This window comes from Eptatretus burgeri, chromosome 9 (assembly GCF_056783735.1).
Source record: "Eptatretus burgeri isolate ZD-2024b chromosome 9, Ebu_testis_v1, whole genome shotgun sequence".
Classification (NCBI taxonomy): domain Eukaryota; kingdom Metazoa; phylum Chordata; class Myxini; order Myxiniformes; family Myxinidae; genus Eptatretus; species Eptatretus burgeri.
Window position 1 is genome coordinate 97,576,881 of NC_140969.1, and position 21,215 is coordinate 97,598,095.

General features: G+C 48.0%; 1 protein-coding gene across 11 annotated transcripts in view; it reads right to left on the reverse strand.

Annotated features, from left to right (window-relative positions):
• SCAPER (S-phase cyclin A associated protein in the ER) overlaps nt 1-21,215 on the reverse strand; it is a 631,592-nt gene that overhangs the window by 465,689 nt on the left and 144,688 nt on the right. For all 11 annotated transcript variants that reach the window (XM_085896259.1, XM_085896255.1, XM_085896256.1 and 8 more), the window contains one exon: nt 654-833. In XM_085896259.1, the coding sequence (XP_085752385.1) occupies nt 654-833 (180 nt within the window). The remainder of the gene's footprint in view (nt 1-653; nt 834-21,215) is intronic.

Below are 21,215 nucleotides of genomic sequence, written 5' to 3' on the forward strand. Positions count from 1 at the left end.
CCCATGGAGAATATTTTATTGATAACTCTGACATCATAGGTCACATGGTATGTCAGGCATATTGGATTAAAGGAAAAAAAATATTGAACATCTAAATCACAGAATGACACAATATACTCATACTGGATATTATACTTGTAATTTGACCAAATCTTCACTTCTATCTGCAATTTACTACATTCGTTTTTACCCCTCCTGTCAGATTCATTTTTCTGCTTCAAGTCACAAATTCTGTGAATTCTGTCCATTTTCCACAATCGTGGAAAATCACTGCTTCTACTTGTGACATTTTCTATTTATGCCAAATTTATCCTTACGTTTCCGATAAGTCTACCGATTCACCATCATGCCAACTTTCCTTCATCAAAATGCAAGTCCCATGTTATTCATTCCTATTCCCATAGTTTGTCAGGAAATTAATCTCCAAACCTTTCATCTTCACCTGCTCCACAAGTCTCGGTATTCTTATGAAAAAGATCAATTATGACAAAAAGAAAATGGGAAAAGTGTACAAATGCTAAAATTAATTAGAGGTGAAAGGAAAAAAAAAAGAAAATGTTCAAAACTTCATATGGTTAAATATACATCACATTGAAAAAGTAAAGCAAGTCATTAACCATGGAATGTATCATGTGACAAAGGATTTTACCTACCTTGCATTCGACAACACTTTCATCAGTCTCACAGGTCATATATATTTCGTCCACAGCTCTGCGCAGATTCTCAAACAAATAAGCCCAATAGCGAGCTCGCAGGTCAGCTTTACGTGGTGCCCGAAGCTTGGATGGGCTCTTTTCAGTGCTCCGGATGGGAGGCTTGCGCTCAGCATCACTCTGCCAGATACAAGGCAATGCAAGAGAGATCAGCACAGTGTGACTACAAAAGCAAAGTCGATTAAACTATTGTCCAGCAACTACCACGACCCCCACACAATGTATAGTACTACCCATTACCATAGTTCTACCCCTACCCCCCACCTTTCCTTCTTCCTTTGTCCATGTTCCTGATAATCCAATGTAGTACAAAAAAAACCCCACAACAGCAGCTCGGATGTGGTATTTATGCCATCGTCCCACACCCACCTCCCCCCCCAACAACCTCACTGCCTCTTGAAGACTAAGGGATGGCACCCAAAACCCTGGCGCCCAGAACACTGGGTACCAAGGTGGAGGTCCCCACTTCTAAGTATGCTCACTAGGATCCAACAGGCTTCAGCAGAGCGTATGCACTTTCAGGGTTCGACACACCTGCTTTACCATACCGGGTAATTGGACAAAGCCCATGGAAGAAGGTTCAAGTGTGGTCAAAGGAGCAAAGGCTTACCCTCCACCAGCAAGCTGGGAAAGCAGGAGCATGGATCCCATTTGGGTGGCAGCAGTAGCAGCTCGCCGACCAAGAGGGGGCCCACATTCCCTGGGGAGGGTAAGAATCCAAGGGGACCCACTTGTGTGGAGCTCCTGAGGGAGTAGACTGACTACCTCCAAAAGACTCTCCTTAAGATTCCCCAACAGTATCCCTGCGTCAGGAGTGGTCTTGAGGGATCCACAGCCGTGTCTTCCAGACATGGTTGCCTCAGAATCAGTGACGTAATGGTTAGAGTGGATACTGTGAGTATGGGAGGTTGGCGGTTTGAACATCGGCCAGGTCGAATCAAAGACTTCAAAAATGGTACGTGCTGCTTGATGCTCAGCAATTAAAAATGATAGAGCACGGACAAAGAACAATCGGTCGACAATCATAATGCAGCCGTTGATGGGCACAATAGCCTCCTTCTGAATCAAAGGTTCCTGGTAAAAATATTAACCCCCAGTCAAATATTTAAACAAAGGATGGTGCAAACATTAATAACAGTTAAAAACAAAGCAAAAGTAGGTCATCGTTTGAAAAATACCCAACAAACTAGCCATGTTGATTGGTTGTACTTCACTTTTCATAAAAACTTTATTTCTTAGATAAAAGTAATTATTCCGTCATATTGGAAAATGAACTGTTGAGCAAGCCAAGAGTTCAAGCAGAAATAGTTTTCGATAATATTTTTTTTCATTTTCAGGTTACTGTCAAAACATTTTCCCCAATGTGGCGTAATTTTGCTGCATGTAAACAAAATTTGTCAGGTTTAGGCTCAATACTGTACGATGTGAAATTATTTTGATGATGGAAGAGGAGTCGAAGTGGTAGAGATGCAGAGGAGTTTGGAAGTGTTGTGTGTGCAGGAGACCAGATGGAAAGGAGACAGGATGAAGAGGCTGATAGGAGGATACAAGCTGCTTCACGCAGGTGGGGTTGGAAGGAGTAATGGTGTGGGATTAATGGTATCAGAAGGGATCAGCAAGCAGATGGTCAGAGTGGAAAGATTGAAGGGACGGATAGTTATGGCATGGTTGGTGATTAAGGCGAATGGTGTGTTATGTCGGTATATGGGCCATAAACAGGAAGGACTGGGGTGGAGAAGTGGGAATTCAGGGACACACTGGAGAGGATGATGGGAATGGTTGAGCTGGAGGTGATGCTGCACATTGCAGGGAACTTTAACCCACACATGGGAGTAGAGGACCAGGCAAAGAGGAATGTTTTGGTAAATTTGGTTGGGGAACAAGGAATAGAAGAGTCAAGAGCTGGTGGAGTTGATGGCAAAGAATGGAATGGCCATAGCTGGTTCATCCTTTCAAAAGCGAGAAAGCCACAATATTACCTATACGAGTGGACAACATAGAACAGAACTGAATTTGGTGGTAGTAAGGAAGCAACAGTTGTAGGGGGTTAAGAATTGTAAGGAGTGGCGGGAGAGCATGCTACTACCCAGCACAAGCCTGTGGTGTTTGTGGTACGGATGAAGAAAAGAAGGGAGGTTAAGAGCAGGGGTCGGAAGATTATTAGGTGGGGGAAGTGCAAGGGAAACGTCATCGTAGAGTACAAGGAGAGAATGAGGGCCAGGTATAAACTTAGCGAAGAAGTAGAAGGTTTGAAGTTAGAGTAGAAGTCATATGGAGAGGAGTCCAGGGGAATTGCAGAAGTCTTATGTGGAAGGATGTCAGGAAAGGGTGCATCGTCAAGGGATAGAAACCAGGTATGGTGGACGGAGGAGGTAGCAAAGGCAGTTGGTGAAGAGGTTATTTGGAAGAGGATAAAGAAGATGAAGGGGAGGGGGAGGCAGCTGGAAGCTGGGTTGCTACACTGTTTGGGCAGAAGAAGAAAGCAACAATGAGAGCTGTAGCTAAGGCGAGGAATGATATGGAAGAGGTGCAGTACAACAAGTCAGAAGGGGATGGTAGGAGGAAGATGATCTATAAATTGGCTCGTGACAGGGATGAGGATAGTAAGGGCATGGGGGGGGGTGGGGGGAGAGGTGATTAAGGATGGTGGCGGGAGGCTAGTGACAGAGGGGCAGTATTGAAGGTGTGTGAAGGATATTTCAAAGTGCAGTTGAACCGGGAAGGAAGCAACGGCGAGCTGGAGCTACCGTGTTATGGAGAGGGGAATGTGGAGTTGGTGGAGATCATGGAAGAGGAAGTGTGGATGGCATTGAAGAAGATGAAAAAGGGAAGAGCACCAAGCATTGATGGGGTGTGCACAGAGATGATAATTCCTGTGGGAGAAGTCAGAGTCAGTTGGACCAAGAGGCTGTTGAATGTATGTACGAGAGAGGTTTGAATTCTGGAGGATTGGAGGACAGGGTAATTGCGGCAATATGGAAGGGGAAGGGAGATGTTCAAGATCCGGTGAAGTACAAGGGCATTACGCTCCTTAGTCATCTCATGAAGGTGCTGAAGAAGATTCTGGATGGGAGGATAAGGAAAAGTGTGGAGATGGAGATCAGAGAAGAGCAGCAGTTAAGGTTGAGAAAGGGTAGGAGGATGACAGATGGGATGTTCGCCCTGAGATATCTGGAAGAGAAGAGAGGTTGGAGGTGCAAGGTGAAATGGCAGTAGGATTTGTGGACCTGGAGAAGGCCTACGACACTACCCAAGAGAGATGGTGATGGTGACACCAAGATGGTTGGGAGCACCGGAAGCAGAAGTTAGGTTGGTGTTAGGGATGTACAAGGGAACGAAGGAAAGCTTTGGTTGGTCCTTGGATATCTGAGGAATTCAGCGTGAACATCAGTTGAAGAAAGGAAAGCCATCTCAGCCCACAAATGTTTATCATGGTGATGGAGCTGGTAAGAAGGAAGGTGTAGTATGGGGAGGATGTTGCCTGTGGATGATCTGGCTGTTGTGGTGGAGAGTGGGCGGGAGATGCAGGAAATACTGGGGGCGTGGAAGGAGGCATTTGGGAAGCATGGGCTGAAGAACAATCTGGAGAAGACTGAGGTGATGTGGGTTGGGAGGCAGAGTAAATAAATGAATATTAAGTTCGAGGGGAAGGAAATCAGACAGGAAAATAGGTTTGCGTATCTGGGGGAACAGTGACCAGGGGTGGTAAGTCCAAAGCAGAGGTGCTGAGGAGGAATCAGGTGGGTGCAAATGCATGGAAGGAGGGTGGATGGAGTAATGACAGACAGAAAGATATCAAGGAAATTGAAAGGAAAGGTTCTGATGGTGTGTGTAAGGCCGGCCTACTTTTACGGCCTTGAGACAGTAACACTGACAAAGAGACAACAGAGGCTGCAGGTTGTGAGGACAACTGTGTCAGGAGGATTGTGGGAGTGCAGAGGGTGGATAGAAGGAGGATGGATGAAACTGAGGGAGGAAATTGGTGTGCAGATGAGCTTGATGGGGAGATTGGTGAAATGCCGGCTGAGATGGGTGGTACACTTGGTGCAGATGGTGGAAGAGAGAATGGCAAAGACAACAGATAGGTTGAGGAAGTAAGGTAGGAAGAAAAGAGGTAGATCACGGTTGAGATGGGAGGATTCTGTGAGGAGGGATATCAGTCATGTGGAGGTGTTGGCTGATGACAGAAGTAAGTGGAGGAGTATTGTGGTCAAGGCAGGTCAGAAGAAGCTTGGTACCATTGGACCTCACCCCTTATAAAGGGAAGAGGAGGAGAATAATAATAAACATGAGAATCTCTGTTAACCATCTTTTGGGCAACCGTAGTGAAAATAACAAAAATTCCGAGTCACATGGCAAGCTCTTATCATCAACATTACAAGAAATGTGCTTGAAAAACAAACAAAAAAAGAGACACAAAAGAAAACCTTTGAAAAGACAAAAAAAAAGTTCTTAATGAACACAACAAAACAGACTCAGAAAAAAAATAAAACGATAATAAAATAATTCTAAAATGATGAAAATTAAAAAGAGAAAATATGAGAAAAATCAAAGGGGCTCAGAACAAAACTATATCAAACAATAAAAAGAGCAATCAGACATTGCAGACCCTTGCCAGGACTTCTTTTGAGTGGTGTATTTTTTTTTTAATAGGTTTGAGGGTAAATCCAATATGGTTGCCAAGCCATGTGTCCAATCAAGTTGAAATTTAAAGCATGTATTCCCATCTCCACTAGATCATCAATGTGAAGTTTCACATCGCTTAATTAAGCGGTTCCAGAGAAAACATGATTAAATATTTTTCTTCAATCCAATGTGGCTGCCAAACCATGTGACCTATCAATTATTCCTTAACACACTTCTACAACCATGGCTTGGGGAAGACTTGTGTGAAGTTTCCCCTCGATCTGTCCAGCTGTCCTGGAGAAGAAGTTTTTTAGAGGTTTTATGGTAAATCCAATATGGCTACCAAACCATGTGACCAATGACATCATCTGTGTGAACTTTTTCATCCTCATGGACAGGCGGTCATGTGTGTAAAGTTTCACCTCGATCTGTTCAGCCACTTCAAAGAAGGTTTTTGAAGGTTTTTTTTTTTTAAACAATATGGCTGCCAGATCACGTGACCGATAACGTCATGAATTTTTTTTTCTGTGGACTATTTTATCCCTAGATGACCCTCAAAAATTTTCATACTGATCGGATGTGGTGTTCTACATATGCAATTACGACATCATAACGAGAGCACCGATGACATCATTAAAAAAAAAACAAAATCACTCATCCCCCATGAGGAGTACTGTACTTGTTATGTGCCAAGGTTCAATTTTTTTCCTTGGTGTGGTTTCAGAGATGGAGGTCCAAAGTTTTTCCCTTTTTCCAATATGGCTGCCACAACACGTGACTTATGACGTCATAATCATCATAAAAACATTCCACATGAGTAGTCGCACCAATGGTGAAAATCGTCTCAATCCAAAAAGCGGCTGTGGAGAAAAACACTAAAGTTGTGTGCGGACAGAGAGAGACAGACAAACAAACAAACGGACCCAAATAAAATACCCTCTCCTTTGGCGAGGGTAGCAAAACGGAGCATTTAACAATGCAGAGCCTCGACGGGGTAAAGTCGTATAAAGAAGCATGCATAGAAACGAGTGTGCGATTGTGTTAACTGCTACTGCTACCTTGACATACATAATTTGTAAATGAGTATACATGGGCCAAGTATCATGGATATAACGTAGGCAGCCACGTGTCTAACGGATTCAGTTTCCCATTTTGCCCAGCTCCCGTTTATTATCATCTGGGTTAGTATCCACAAATGCCAACAAAATTATATTGCCAACATTTCAACATCTCCAATTTATTCAAATAACAGTAATATAAATCGCCCTATCAAACAACACTTCTGATTATACACCGCCTTTTAAAGCATCACAAAGCAGGTCACTCGACTTGCAACACAGGTGAGAAAAGGATACGAACAAAAATGTAATTGATATTTCATCCTTTAAAAATAGTGCGAAGAAATTATTGAAAGTCAGTTTTTATTTTTCTCTTAAAACCCGTTGGTCAAAACACTATACAATCTACATATTGCATAAGCAAAAATGGAAGAAATTCCCTCTTCCTCTCTGCACTGTATTCTCCATGCGTGAGGGGTCCAGACGCATGCTGTCCAAACGCGAGCTGTCCATAAGTGAGGGACATGAACTCAAAAATTCCTCTCACAAGCATTCGTAAAAAAATCTACATCACAAAAGAAGCCGTGTATGTCTGTCTGTCTGTCTGTCTGTCTGTCTGTCTGTCTGTCTGTCTGTCTGTCTGTCTGTCTGTCTGTCTGTCTGTCTGTCTGTCTGTCTGTCTGTCTGTCTGTCTGTTGATAACTTGAGAACGGATTCAAGGATTTCAATGAAATCAATGACGGTGGATTCAGGGAACTCCGAGGAAAGTTTGAGATGCAAAAGAAAAGGAAGGAAGGTTTGTGTGTGGGTACATGGGCACACGTAGCAAAACTACAAACACCAATTTGCAACAATGGTTACCCCCACACAGAGGACAGGATCTTCCAGGAATCCTTTTTTGTTTTTGCTCCATAGCTGAACCATCACATCAAAGATAGGTATTCCAGTCAGCAAGGTGACAGGCCATATATGCTAGTGCATTTCATAGCAAAGACTCAACCATGAGAACCAAAGATTTTTCAAAAGACCTCTGGGATAAAGGCACAGATCAGGGATGGGTATAAAAAAATATTTTAAAGGCCTTGAATATCCCTTGGAGCACAGTCAAGACAATCATGAAGACGTGTAAGGTGCAAGGTACCACCAAAACCCTGCCTAGATCAGGTCGTCCCTCCAAACTGGATGAGCAAACTCAAGCAATGAGGAGACTGTTCAGAGAGGCCACCAAGAGGTCAATGGCAACTTTGAAAGAGCTACACACATTTATGGCAAAGACTGGTTAATGTGTGCATGTGACAACAATATCCCAAGTACTCCAAAAGTATGGCCTATGTGGTCGAGTGGCAAGGAGGAAGCCATCACTCTAAAAAGCTCACCTTGAGTCCTACTTGAGGTATGCAAAAAAACCACTCTGGAGATTCTGAAGCCATGTGGCAAAAGGTTTTGTGGTCTGATGAACCAAGATGGAACTTTTTAGCCTAAATGCAAAACGTTACGGTTGGCGCAAACCCAACACAACACATTACCCAAAAGAACACCATCCCTGCTGTGAAGCATGGTGGTGGCAGCATCATGTTATGAGGATGTTTCTCATCAGCAGGGACTGGGGCACTTGTCAGGATAGGAGGGAAAGTGGATGGAGCAAAGTACAGAAAAATCAGAGAGGAAAACCTGCTGCCCTCTGCAAGAAAGCTGAAATTGGGATGGAAGTTCACCTTTCCAATATGACAACAACCAGAAGTACACAACCAAAGATGCATTGGAGTGGCGAAGGAACAAAAAGATGAATGGCCTTGAGTGGTCCAGTCAGAGCCCCGACCTAAATCCAATCGAAAATCTGCAAAGACCCACCCACATCTCTCACCTCTGAATCGACCTGCGGGTCTCTCACCTGTGGGTCTTTATTTATTTATATATTGACTGCTTTTGAAGTTTGCACGTGGTACATGATCGAGAGCCTCATTGGTATGCATTGCTGTCTACGCTATCGCTGATGATTCGCCAGTAAGTGATGAAACCGGTCCGGTCGCTGAGGGGAGTGTAGGGCATTGGGATTGTCGTGTGCGTACTAATTGTGAACGTCTTTATAGTTGTTGAGGAACTCTGGGAAGGGTTTGACACAGCGCTTAGCACTTACCTTGCGAAAATCTTCTTGGGTTGCTGTATGCAGCTACTTTGGCTGGAGGAGCATGGGAGGGGTCAAATATATATATATATACATATACACACACCTGAAAATAAATGCCAAAATAAGCAAAACTTGAAATCACATTGATAAACGCCATCCTCACGGAGTGCATGGAACATACATCATAAACAATCATCGTGGAGGCCGATCCGTTATCCTGTTAAAGCTCAGTTTCATTAAAAAAAAATGTCACTTTGGAGGACATTCTAATGTTATTTTGGGTTGCTTTGTTGTTTATGGTAATTATTTGGAGAGTATCAATATGTGTGTACAAATACAATGTACATTAATCTTAATGCATGGAGATTAAGGCCTCCAATTATACAAATTATATAGGGTGTCCCAATTTGTATCGAACACATTTCTATTAATTTGACAAATTTCATTTTTTGTTTTTACATGCGAGCCCTTGCAGATTTGAATGATGGATCACTACGATGTAAACACAAATTAAAAATGTTGAACTTTATTATAAATATGTGTGTTGTTCTGCTTCATTGCAGGAGGGAGTGCATCAATTGTAAAACACAACATTTAAAATATGTAATTATTTTTAAGAAATACACCTGCAATAATATGTTTAGAGTACAGCAAAACACAACTCCCATGTTTGGACTTAACTTTAATTGAATAAATGTATGGTTTTCTTGACCCACCTTTGATTTGTTACAGAAATAAAAGTGTCAGACATGCAGTGACTATAGAAAGTCAATACCCCCTTCCAAAATTTTCACCTTTTGTTGCCTTATAGCCTGAAATGAAATTGCATCAAATCAGAGTTTTTTCAGCTTTATTTACACATCGTAACCCACAACTTCCAAGTGAAAAACAAGATTTATTATAAATTTCAGAAAATTAATTAAAAATACAAAACAAGAATATCTTGGTTGGATAAGTGTTCACCCCCCCCCCCCCAGAGTTAATACTTGTTAGAAGCACCTTTGACAGCTATTGCAGCTGTGAGTCTGTTGGGATAGGTCTCTACCAACTTTGAACACCCTGATTGGACAATATTTTCCCATTCTTCTGCACAAAACTGTTCAAGCTCAGGCAAGTTGTGTGGGGAGCATTGATGGACAGCAATTTTCAAGTTATGCCACAGATTTTCGATTGGATTTATGTCGGGGCTCTGACTGGGCCACTCAAAGACGTTTATCTTTTTGTTCCTTAGCCACTCCAGTGTATCTTTGGCTGTGTGCTTTGGGTCGATGTCATGCTGAAAGGTGAACTTCCATCCCAATTTCAGCTTTCTTGCAGAGGGCAACAGGTTTTCCTCTTGAATGTGTCTGTACTTTGCTCCATCTATTTTCCCTTCAATCCTGACAAGTGCCCCCAGTCCCTGCTGATAATAAACATCCCCATAATATGATGCTGCCACCACCATGCTTCACATTGGGAATGGTGTTCTTTGGGTGATGTGCTGTGTGGGGTTTGTGCCAAAAGTAACATTTTGCATTTAGGCCAAAAAGTTCCATCTTTGTTTCGTCAGATGACAAAACTTTATGCCACATGGCTTCAGAATCTCTGGAATGGTTTTTGCATTCCTCAAATGGGACTCAAGGTGAGCTTTTTTGAGTAATGGCTTCCTTCTTGCCACCCTTCCATCGAGGCCAGACTTGTGGAGAACTTGGGATGTTGTTATCACATGCACACAGTGACCAGCCTTTGCTACAAAGGTGTGTAGCTCTTTCAAAGTTGCCATTGGCCTTTTGGTGGCCTCTCTGATCAGTCTCCTCCTTGCTTGGTCATCCAGTTTGGAGGGACGGGATGATCAAGGCAGGGTCTTGGTGGTACCACATGCCTTCACTTCATAAATGATTGTCTTGACTGTGCTCCAAGATATTCAAGGCCTTAAAAATATTTTTATACCCATCGCCTGATCTGTGCCTTTCCACATCTTTATCCCGGAGGTCACTTGAAAGCTCCTTGTTGCTCATGGTTGAACCTTTGCTGTGATATGCAAAACGTAACGTGTCTTTAGACTCAACTTTAATCCATCGCACCCCCTATCCCCCCCCCCCAACCACTTTATATGCTTCGAACTCAACTCAAAATTATCTCCACAATCACAAAATTTGAATGCATGCCTATTATATTGTTACGGGTGTGGAAATTCGCAAACCACCATTCAGGTCCCGTAGGTGAGATATCTCTTAAGTACATGTGTAGTTAGCCCAAATTCGTTGTATAGAGGGAATTTATGTGATCCCTCCGGGCTGCGACACTTTGAGTAAGTCGTTTTTCTTTCCCTATCTTTTATTTAAAACGGACGAAAACTGCCAACGATGCTGGTGGGTTTTTCGTGCCATTCTTCTCCACGCTTGGTGTGAGGGAGGAGAAGGGGGAGGGGCAGCTCTCCGCCGATTGGTGGATGACCAGCGTGAGGCGGTCGGGGTGAGGGAACGCCCCTCTTCGAGAACCCTCTCGAAGGACGGTGGAGCCGAAAACAGGGGCGGAGTGAAGGGCGGAGCCCCGGGGGATAAAAAGTCGGACACGGAAGGAGCGCTGTTGTTGTTCTTGCTCTCTTCCTGTCTTCCGGCTCGCTCGTCCTCTTCTCTTCCTGGTGGCCGCTGGCCTGGTCTTTTGTGGGGCGGTCCCGAGACTCCGCTGGCGGGACGGAGCGTCGGCCATTCCCCACACCGCGACCCCAAGCAACACCGTTTCCCCCCCCCCCTTCTATCCGCGCTGGGATAGCGCCGGTAACTCCGTCCGTGGCGTCGAGCGGCCAACACGTGCCGGCATGAGGCACGCCGGAGAGGACTCGCCTACCCCGCCAGGGCACGGAGTCGCGGCCAGGCGCGATCACGTCGACGGACGTGGGAGAGGGATTCGACGGCCCAAAGGGAAGTCACCATTTTCTTTTCGGAGTTTTTGTATGGATCTTGTGGAGCCGTGTCTTGTAAAGTAGAACTGTTTAAGTGTTTCCTTGTGTCGGTCTTATTCGGTTGTAGCTCTGCATTGTTGCTTTTGTTTGGGTTGATATATTGCATTTTGACTGTTTGGCTGTATATGTGTGCTCTCCGTGTGTCGTGTAAATAAAGTGCTTGCATGTTGAACTATGCCCGTTTCACTTCGTCTCCTTCCTTTTAATCGACCCTCCATCCTGCTTCACGTAAAGGGTTCGTAGTGGGCTTAATACGCCCGATAATTAATCGGAACCGTCGAGGCCGACGATAACACCGCTCGGTTATCACTGTAGCACGGAACGGACCGCTTAAGCGGTTCGTGTCCGGAGTCGGCCTGCGGCGAGGTACGATCGCCCGGTCGACCATCCGCGCAGGTACTTAGGTAGATCGAATTTGGCGAGCAACCCTATCCTGTGCGGGTGGGCAATTGGCACGGTTGTGGTGGGGTTAAACCCCCACCCGTGACTTGCTCCCGGCGTTGTTCCGAGAGGGTCACGACAGAATTGTCCGTTCCGGTGGGCGAGGCGGCCACCATTCGAGTCAAGCGGCCGATCGCATGCCGACGGGCGCGAATTCGCAACACTGGTGTCAGAGAGCGGGAAACAAACCCTCCCGCCTCCAAGCTAAATTCACGGGGAATCGGCTCAGGGGTGAGTGGAGCGACCCCCAATTCCCTCCTTATGAGCAATTTAAATTAACCCGTTATGAGAAATAAGATGGAGTCTCAAGGCGAGCGGGAGCCGGGGGTATTAGAAATGTATATGTGTGGAAATGTAGGATCCATGGCCCAGGATGGAGACCCGAGCAGGACATTGGTGTGCAGGAACAAGAACTCCCCCAACCAAACCCAGAGCCCGAAATGGGTGCGGCAACGGCCGCGGTATACGACACCTCCCCTTCCCTCCTCCGAAACCCTCCCCCGATCCCTGCCGAAACGGCTCACCCGAGTGCATCCGATATGGCCCAGCTATTCGCCATGTTGGCAGAAATACAAACAACTGCACGACAGTTGAGAAACGAAATGAGAGGCATGAACGAAAAAATGGATACGAATGCCCAACAGATGGAAAACAAAATGGATGGAGACACAAACAGAATGAAAGAGGTGCGGGGTGAGATGCGGCAAATGGGCCAATGTCTGCAGGCGGGCATAATGGCGACGCCACGTGCAGGGACGAACGAGCTGAAGGGGAGTGCACCGGCGGGTGAAGACAAAATAATTTGGGGGACGTGTTGGGCGAGGGTAGTGAGAGAGAAAGCAACAGTGACGGTGACCGAGAGGGAAAAACTAATTAGGGTGACGGAGACGTGCATGAGGGAGATAAGAGACGAGGTGAAAGGAATTGGGAGGGAGAGAAAAGAACAATTAAGACAGGAAGCAAGGATGAGGTACGTGGAGATCGTGAAAGAGCAAGGAGTGAAACAGAGGGAAGGACAGGAGCGACTTAAGGAGAAAGCAAGGTTGACCTACGTAAAGATAAGGGAAAGACGCCAGAAAGAAGCAGAGACTAATAGACACGAGGTGACGACGGAAAGGAGAAAAGAAATAATAGTTGAGACAAGGGAGATAACAAGGGAAGAGATTGAAATAATCGACACGGGAGATAGAGGGTGAATCGGACGGGATTGAAGACGAGCACACACACACACACAGAGGTAGTGGAGGATAATGGGGGTGAGCTCGCAGAACGTGTAGGGACCCGGTGCGAGCAGTTGGATAGCCTCCTTCGGGAACGGAGGGAGCCGCTATGCTCCCTTGAAGCGAGTCACGACCAGGTGGGTTCGGTCGTGCTTCGCGGAGTTGAGGGGACGGGTGCTGTGGACAGGTGCATGGAGAGCTTGGGGGGTATAGAGGCCCCGGAAACCCTTGGGGTGACACAAATCCCCAGTGTGGTTGTCCCGGTGTGTGTGGTGCAAGGTGTGATTGCGCCCCCGTTTGTGGAAGCGACCCCATGTGTGAGTGGTGTGGTGGCAAGTGTGCCGAGATGCGTGCTTCCCAGCACGCCATGTGAGAGTGAGGCACGGTGTGTGAGTGAGACACCGCGGGTGAGTGCATCCGCGTGTGTGTGGTATGGTGTGTGTGAGGGAAACGGCACGAGTGAGTGAGCGGCCGAGTGTAAGGAGAGAGACAGCGTGTGCAAGGTCGCTGTGTGTAAGAGAGATGTCGGTCGGCATGCGGGAGCACGCAGCCGCGTCTCCCGGTGTGAATGTGATGGAGTGGTGTGTGCGCGTCGTGACACGCCGGTGTGCGTGGGTTGAATGGCGACGGAGACGGCGACAGAGAGACAAAAGCCGGGTAGCGGCCGTAGCTATTTTGGGAACCGCGCCGGGTTCACCCAGCAGCGAGCGCGAGGTCCGTGCTGTGCAACGCACGAGGCCGCCACGTGCTCGCTTGCAGGAGTGAAACCCGGTCCGGAAACGAGCGCGGTGGATGTTGCCGATCCCGCGACGGACAAAGTTTAGGCAGGATTTCGAATTTGGACCGGATTGGTTCTCCACGCGGGCGTGTGTTAAGCTCCAACGGGCAGAGCACATGTGATCGCATGGGGAACCCCTCGAGACGTGGGGATTGTGTTTTTTTATGCGCTGGGTGACGTCATGGCTGCGTGTATGGTTGGAATCCGGCAGGAGGGTGAATCCCTGCCAGATGGTACCGTCCAAGAGGGACGAGGGACGCGAACAGCTGCCATGACGTCACGCCAAAGGTGCGCGGCTGTGAATTGCCGCGCTGGTGCGCAGGTTGTGAGTTTTCGCGCTGGTGCTGCGCATGTGGGGGAAAAAAAAAGCAAGCCTCGCTTTCGGGTGAACAGGATTCCCTGGGCAAGGGGTGGAAGACCCCTTGGCCAGGGCACAGGATGACACGAGCTCGGGGGAAGGGTGAGCTTAGCCAGACCGGCTTCATGGGGCAGGGCTAAGTCCTCATGGGGCCCGTGGAATGGATTAGGTAGAGGGTTTTAGTTGAGATTTAGATTGGGAAATTGATTAATGGGATTATTTGGAGACAGTGACAGACTATGGATGTGTAGAGGGCACGTAGCCTAGCTACGTAGGTTTAAAGGAACGTGCTGTATTTTAAGGGATGACGTGGGAGCATGAGTTAGTTAGGGGATGTAGTTAGGAGGATGGCAGAGTTCAGCGGTGTGTGTTGAAGAGTTGTGAGGTGAGTACATGATGAGTGAGTGAGGCCAGCGGGTCTGTGTGAATGGAACGAATGTGGAATGCATGGTGCGATGAGTGATTGGGGGGAGGAGTGACTCCCGCCCAATGGACCCCGGGGTCAGTGTAAAGTAAGTTAGTGGGTTCGTCAAATTAACAAAAATGGAAGTCGTTTTGTTGTTGGTGGGAAAGTAGGCTCGAAACCCGTTTGGAGGGGTGCAAGAGCCCTGTTGACGGGCTGGGAGCGTGGCTGTGAAAGGTGAGTATCGCTGAGTGGCTACCCTGGGCACCAGGCTAGTCGGCCATGGTAGGCCAAGGGCCCATGGGGTCCGGGATAGCGTAGTGGGCACGGGTGCGCCCACATGGTGCGGGAGCCCGGGGCGCCATTAGCCGCGTGGGCAGTGTTGTGGGCATGGGTGACCCTCGGAAAGGGGCCCGGGAAGCCAGCCTGCCACGTGAGCGTTTCAGGGGAGTTGCCATGGGGGGCACTCCCCAGTGTTTAGGGAGCTGGTAGGCTCGGAGGCAGTGTAGTGCCTGGGGGGGGTGCCATCGTCGGAGAATCGGCAGAGGGTAGTGCCTGCCAAGGGGAGCCACGCGTCCCAGCCATGAGACCGTGTGAGGGCATGGGAAGAAAATTGGGAGGCGAGGCCCGAAATTGTGAGGACACCAACACAGGCGACGGGAATCTGGGTTGTTAGAACCAATAGTTTAAGCGCGAGGCGCTTGTTGAAAGCCCCGGGGTAGTTTAAGAGATAATGGTTAGGGTAGATTAGGAGATGTACCCATCAGCACCATCCATCTCTTCGCTCTCGTTGTGTGCCACTGGACCCACTTTGTGTTATAGATCGCTGAAGTCTGGGGAGGCCATCCTGAGCCTTGAGTTGGGCCTCGACACAGGACGCTAGCTCTCCCTTATTCCCCTCCGGGAAGGGAACGTCGGGGTTGGGAGTAGGCTAGGGGACGATAGGTTAGCCGAACAAGGACGATAAAGGGGGTTAGGGGACGAATTATAGTGGGAGATTGGAAATAAAAAGAAGTAAAAATAAAAACAACAAAAAAATAAGTTGGGGCTAAATTGGGTTTTACAAATTAAGGGAGTGGGTATGTACAGTGACAGGCAAAGGCGATAGGTTGGGAGGGAGATGGGTAGGTAGGTCTGAGCCCGCCTTCCGAGTGGCCAGCACCACCACACTCCCTCCACCAACCTCCACTGAAAGGCAAAGGCTGGCCAGCTTCATCTGCTGGCTGTGTTGCTTCAAGGCCTTTGCCGGCCAACTTCATCAGCTGTTGTTTTTGCTGCAAGGCCTGTGCCGGTCGGATCGTCCGACGGCTGTGTTACTTCAGGGCCTGTGCCGGTCAGCTCCACTGCCGGCTGTCTTTGCTTCAAGGCCTGTGCCGGCCAGATTATCTGCCGGCTGTTCGCTATAGCGGCCTTGTCATGCCATGCCTTGCCTGTCTGCCTTTGCCATGCCATGCCTGCTGCCCTCGATTCTGCATTTGCTCCGTTCAATTTTGATTTGCCCCCCCTCCCCCCTTGTTCATTGCCATGTGCGCCAGGATTATCAAGCAACAGTTTTCAAGCTGCAAGAACTGTCCTGTTGGCAGCTACAACACGGGCCGGCAGTGGCGGCCCGTGCACCGGTTTTCTTTTAACGTTTGTTTTGCTCCCTGCAGAGTCCATTGATCCTGGGCCATGGTTTAGTGTAAAATTTGTAAGTTAAGATGTACTGTAAATATGAGTGCACCCCCGGCATGTAGGTCTAGCGCCGGCAATTTTATTTAAGTCGTCCGAATGAGTGGGTTTGTTTAGTTAGTTACTCAGCCCTCAGGTTATTTATTTTGGGGACACGAATACCATGAATGTCGCACTCAGGGATCCGAAGTTAAAACGTACTAGGGGAGAACTACACATGATGACACACGAAAATTTGATGTCTCGGGACGAGTCTATAAAAAGGGGAGGGGGTAGTGTTACGGCTGTGGAAATTCGCAAACCACCAGTCAGGTCCCGTAGGTGAGATATCTCTTAAGTACTTGTGTAGTTAGCCCAAATCCGTTGTCTTGAGGGAATTTATGTGATCCATCCGGGCTGCGACGCTTTGAGCAAGTCGTTTTTCTTTCCCTATCATTTATTTAAAACGGACGAAAACTGCCAACGATGCTGGTGGGATTTTTGCGCCATTCTTCTCCGCGCTTGGTGTGAGGGAGGAGAAGGGGGAGGGGCAGCTCGCCGCCGATTGGTGGATGACCAGCGTGAGGCGGTCGGGGTGAGGGGACGCCCCTCTTCGAGAACCCTCTCGAAGGACGGTGGAGCCGAAAACAGGGGCGGAGTGAAGGGCGGAGCCCCGGGGGATAAAAAGTCGGACACGGAAGGAGCGCTGTTGTTGCTCTTACTCTCTTCCTGTCTTCCGGCTCGCTCGTCCTCTTCTCTTCCTGGTGGCCGCTGGCCTGGTCTTTTGTGGGGCGGTCCCGAGACCCCGCTGGTGGGACGGAGCGTCGGCCATTCCCCACACCGCGACCTCGAGCAACAACGTTTCCCACCCCCCCCCCCTTCTATCCGCGCTGGGATAGCGCCGGAAACTCCGTCCGTGGCATCGAGCGGCCAACACGTGCCGGCGCAAGGCACGCCGGAAAGGACTCGCCTACCCCGCCAGGGCACGGAGTCGCGGCCAGGCGCAATCACGTCGACGGACGTGGGAGAGGGACTCGACGGCCCAAAGGGAAGTCACCATTTTCTTTTCGGGGTTTTTGTATGGATCTTGTGGCGCCGTGTCTTGTAAAGTAGAACTGCTGAAGTGTTTCCGTGTGTCGGTCTTATTCGGTTGTCGCTCTGCATTGTTGCTTTTGTTTTAATTGCTATAGGTGCATTTTGACTGTTTGGCTGTATATGTGTGCTCTCCGTGTGTCGTGTAAATAAAGGGCTTGCATGTTGAACTGTGCCCGTTTCGCTTCGTCTCCTTCCTTTTAATTGACCCTCCATCCTGCTTCACGTAAAGGGTTCGTAGTGGGCTTAATACGCTCGATAATTAATCGGAACCGTCGAGGCCGACGATAACACCGCTCGGTTATCACTGTAGCACGGAACGGACCGCTTAAGCGGTTCGTGTCCGGAGTCGGCCTGCGGCGAGGTACGATCGCCCGGTCGACCATCCGCGCAGGTACTTAGGTAGATCGAATTTGGCGAGCAACCCTATCCTGCGCAGGTGGGCAATTGGCACGGTCGTGGTGGGGTTAAACCCCCACCCGTGACTAGCTCCCGGCGTTGTTCCGAGAGGGTCACGACAGAATTGTCCGTTCCGGTAGGCGAGGCGGCCGCCATTCAAGTCGAGCGGCCGATCGCACGCCGGCGGGTGCGAATTCGCAACAATATTAATGAATGTTTATGTTGATGGAAAACAAGGAAATGGCAGCATCATTCGGTCACAAAACACTGCTGGCAACAAAAAAATGAATCATGTCAATGCCGAACTGTGATGACAAAGGTCGAACGGCACTGCTATAAAGAGGGCAGGACTGCGAAAAGGAGGAGCTGAGGTACTGACCTGCCACAAAGGACTTTACGAAAGGATGTCTAGGGAAGATAGAATCATGAGTTTGAAATGTTAATGTGAAAGTTCACGGATAGAGAATACTGTATTATGCTCACAGTTGTTCCAATTCAAATGCACGTACCAACACTGAACAATGGCAGGTAACCCTCAAACGGTCATCACATGGTCACAAAAGAGAGCCGTCAAGCTAATAACGTTTAAAGTACCACAAAATCTAATCTGGATTGCCTTTCTTGTCATTCATCTCTAATGACTTCCCTTTTAAGAGTATGGCCCCGGGATCAAATCCATCATACCGTGTTCATTTTGTCCTAAATATACTACCTTGGCCTTTTCTGTTTATTTTGTTTTGTTATATTTGCAGTGCTTAAAGCTCGTGTATAAGTGATCCATGTATCCCTTTCAGATTTCTCGAAGGCTTAAAAGTTGCTCAAATCTCAAAGAGGTATGCTTCCCATGGTGGGCATCTGCCAGTTTTTATCCCATTGTACTCTCTGCAAAGGGAGAAGGAAGTGGGTACTGCGGGGTGGGGGGGGGGTGGAGTTGCATGATCTATGCATTACAACAATGGAATCATGATGCATAAAATAATTAAAACTGCCGACAATGTTCACAATAACAAGAACATCAGAAGATATTATACTTCTTCACGGATAAAACCCCAACGAGATAAAACCAAGCAATAATCTGTGGTTACAGGATCATGATGCAACTTCTCATGCCAAATTACCAAACAGACAGACAGCGCACACATGGTTCTCCAAATCTACCTGTACAAATTTTCAGCTGAGTCCCGATTGATCCAAAGCAACCACCGAGGGAGTCCTAATGGACTGCCTATTGTACCACTTCAATCCGTAATCCTGTTTTGCCTACCCGAGCTCCCCGTCGATCTCTTTTATCTGATCCCTACATTGCCAAGTCTCTCTCAGCCTTATCCCTTGCTCTTATAGCCGGTGTATAAACTTAAACCTGGAACACATGCCAGATCAGCAAGAAATTATGCCAAGTCCCCCACACGCCTGTCCATCAACTTCGTGCAATGTCCAGCCAGGCCTGTGTCGCACATTTTCGGTCCAGTGCCCTCAACATCCAAAGGGGTTTTAGGCTGAACACACAAACTCATCAACTCCGACCCCCTCCCCTCACCACAACCCCCCCCCTTTCCTTCATCCCACTCCACAGACCAGAATCCGAGGCTTTTAAGGCAATCGATAAGCAGACAAAAGGCACACGGACTCCTCTTGCTCCCAGCGATCATTATGGGCGCCCACTGCCCTCCCTGCTCTTACAAGCAAGTACAAAAGTCCATGAGGAAACATCATGGGGATAGGTTATACACACAGCCTGGACACATCTCCACTTCAGACCTACTCCAAAATTGTACACATCGCTTTAAAACATTACAATTGCACGTTACAGCCCGAATTCCATTGAGCTGGGAGCAACAGAGAAAGCGAGCATTTCAAGAGAGGCACAGAATTCCTAAAAAATTCCCAAATCACCTTCACACAAAACATGTAAACTCAATTCCCACTGTTTCTGACTGCTGTTGACACATCATGTTGCTCAAATCTCAGGAGTCAGCACCTGCCAGGTTAGTCACACCACTTGCAAAACGTCATTCTGTACCAAGTGGGTGGGGCAGGTGGGAAAAGGGGCGGGGTGGGTGAGGAAAGGGGCAGGGCAGTTGGAGTGGAGCATCAGGTCCGAACATCTCACCATTATTACAATGGAATCATGATGCGTAAAATAATTAAATATCCATATTCAGTGTTCACAATACCTATCAGGCCAGATCAGATCTGTGACTTGCTACAGGTATCATGTAAACCTGTACTAACCTGTACCATTGTCGGGTTGTCGGCTACTAAACCGTCTCCCCCACCAGGTTTTCTCGTGAGGAGGGTGTTTGGATGTGGACACCCAGTAGGATTAAAAACAAAACCTGTCAGAGGGCGGAGGAGCTCCTTGTGAGCCAACGGCCATCCATATCTAGTGCCCAACTGTGTCTGCAGACGTCCTCCTGCAGTCGGGTTACTTCTTACTAGGAGGTTGGTGGCAGGATTGGCACTCCGGCCACAGTAAAACCTTTCATTCCGCAAAGCATTCTCGATGCATAAAAAAAAATTATCTGAAAATCCACTCCGTGGGAGTACCTCCCGTGCAGCTTCCCTTCGAAGGGCAGCTCACCGGATGAAGGGATTAGGGCAAAGCCTTCAGGACCCCCAATCTTTGATGCTAGGAGGGAAACCACAGGGTAACATTCCCGGGTCAGATTGCGGGAGAGTGTGTCAGAGTGGTGCTGAGGTGTCGTCCACCAGACGGCGGTCTCCTTGGGTTAAGCTGAGGCAGTCCCTTCAGGTGGGTGCCTGGAATGTCCTATCCCTAAGAGAGGATGATCACCTGTCTCTCTCCACTATCAAGTGCAGCCAGTGGCTGCTGGTTGCATCATTGGTTGGGACGCGGCTATGCCGCTGATGCAGTGTCCACCTTACCAGTGCACTGGTACTCATTTTGTCGACCTCGGAAGGATGACAGGCTGAGTCAAACTCCTAGTGTATTAATTCAGCAGTCCAATGGGGGTTGAACTCAAGACCCAAGGATCCCAAGCCGCAACCCTAACCACAAAGCCAACACCAGGCTACACCTGTCTCTGATATGATCTGAGCTCAAGCATTTGTACATCGGTATCGCAGCACTCTCTGAGGATCAGAGACCGGATTGTGGTGAGATCATGGCGGATGGTTACACCTACTATGGTCTGGTCACTCTGACGGTTACCATGCCCAAGGAGTTTCTGTAGCTGTGTCCAAGAAGCTGACTCCAATGATAATTGAGGTAACACGGGTCAATGAGCGTATTATGAAACTAAGGATTCGTTACTCCTTGCATGTCATTTCCCTGGGCTCTGGATATACTCTGACTGAGGCGAGCGATCTCACCGCGAAGGATACATTCCACGCCACGCTCGAGTCTGTGGTTGATCAGTACCCCAGGCGAGATACACTTCTAGT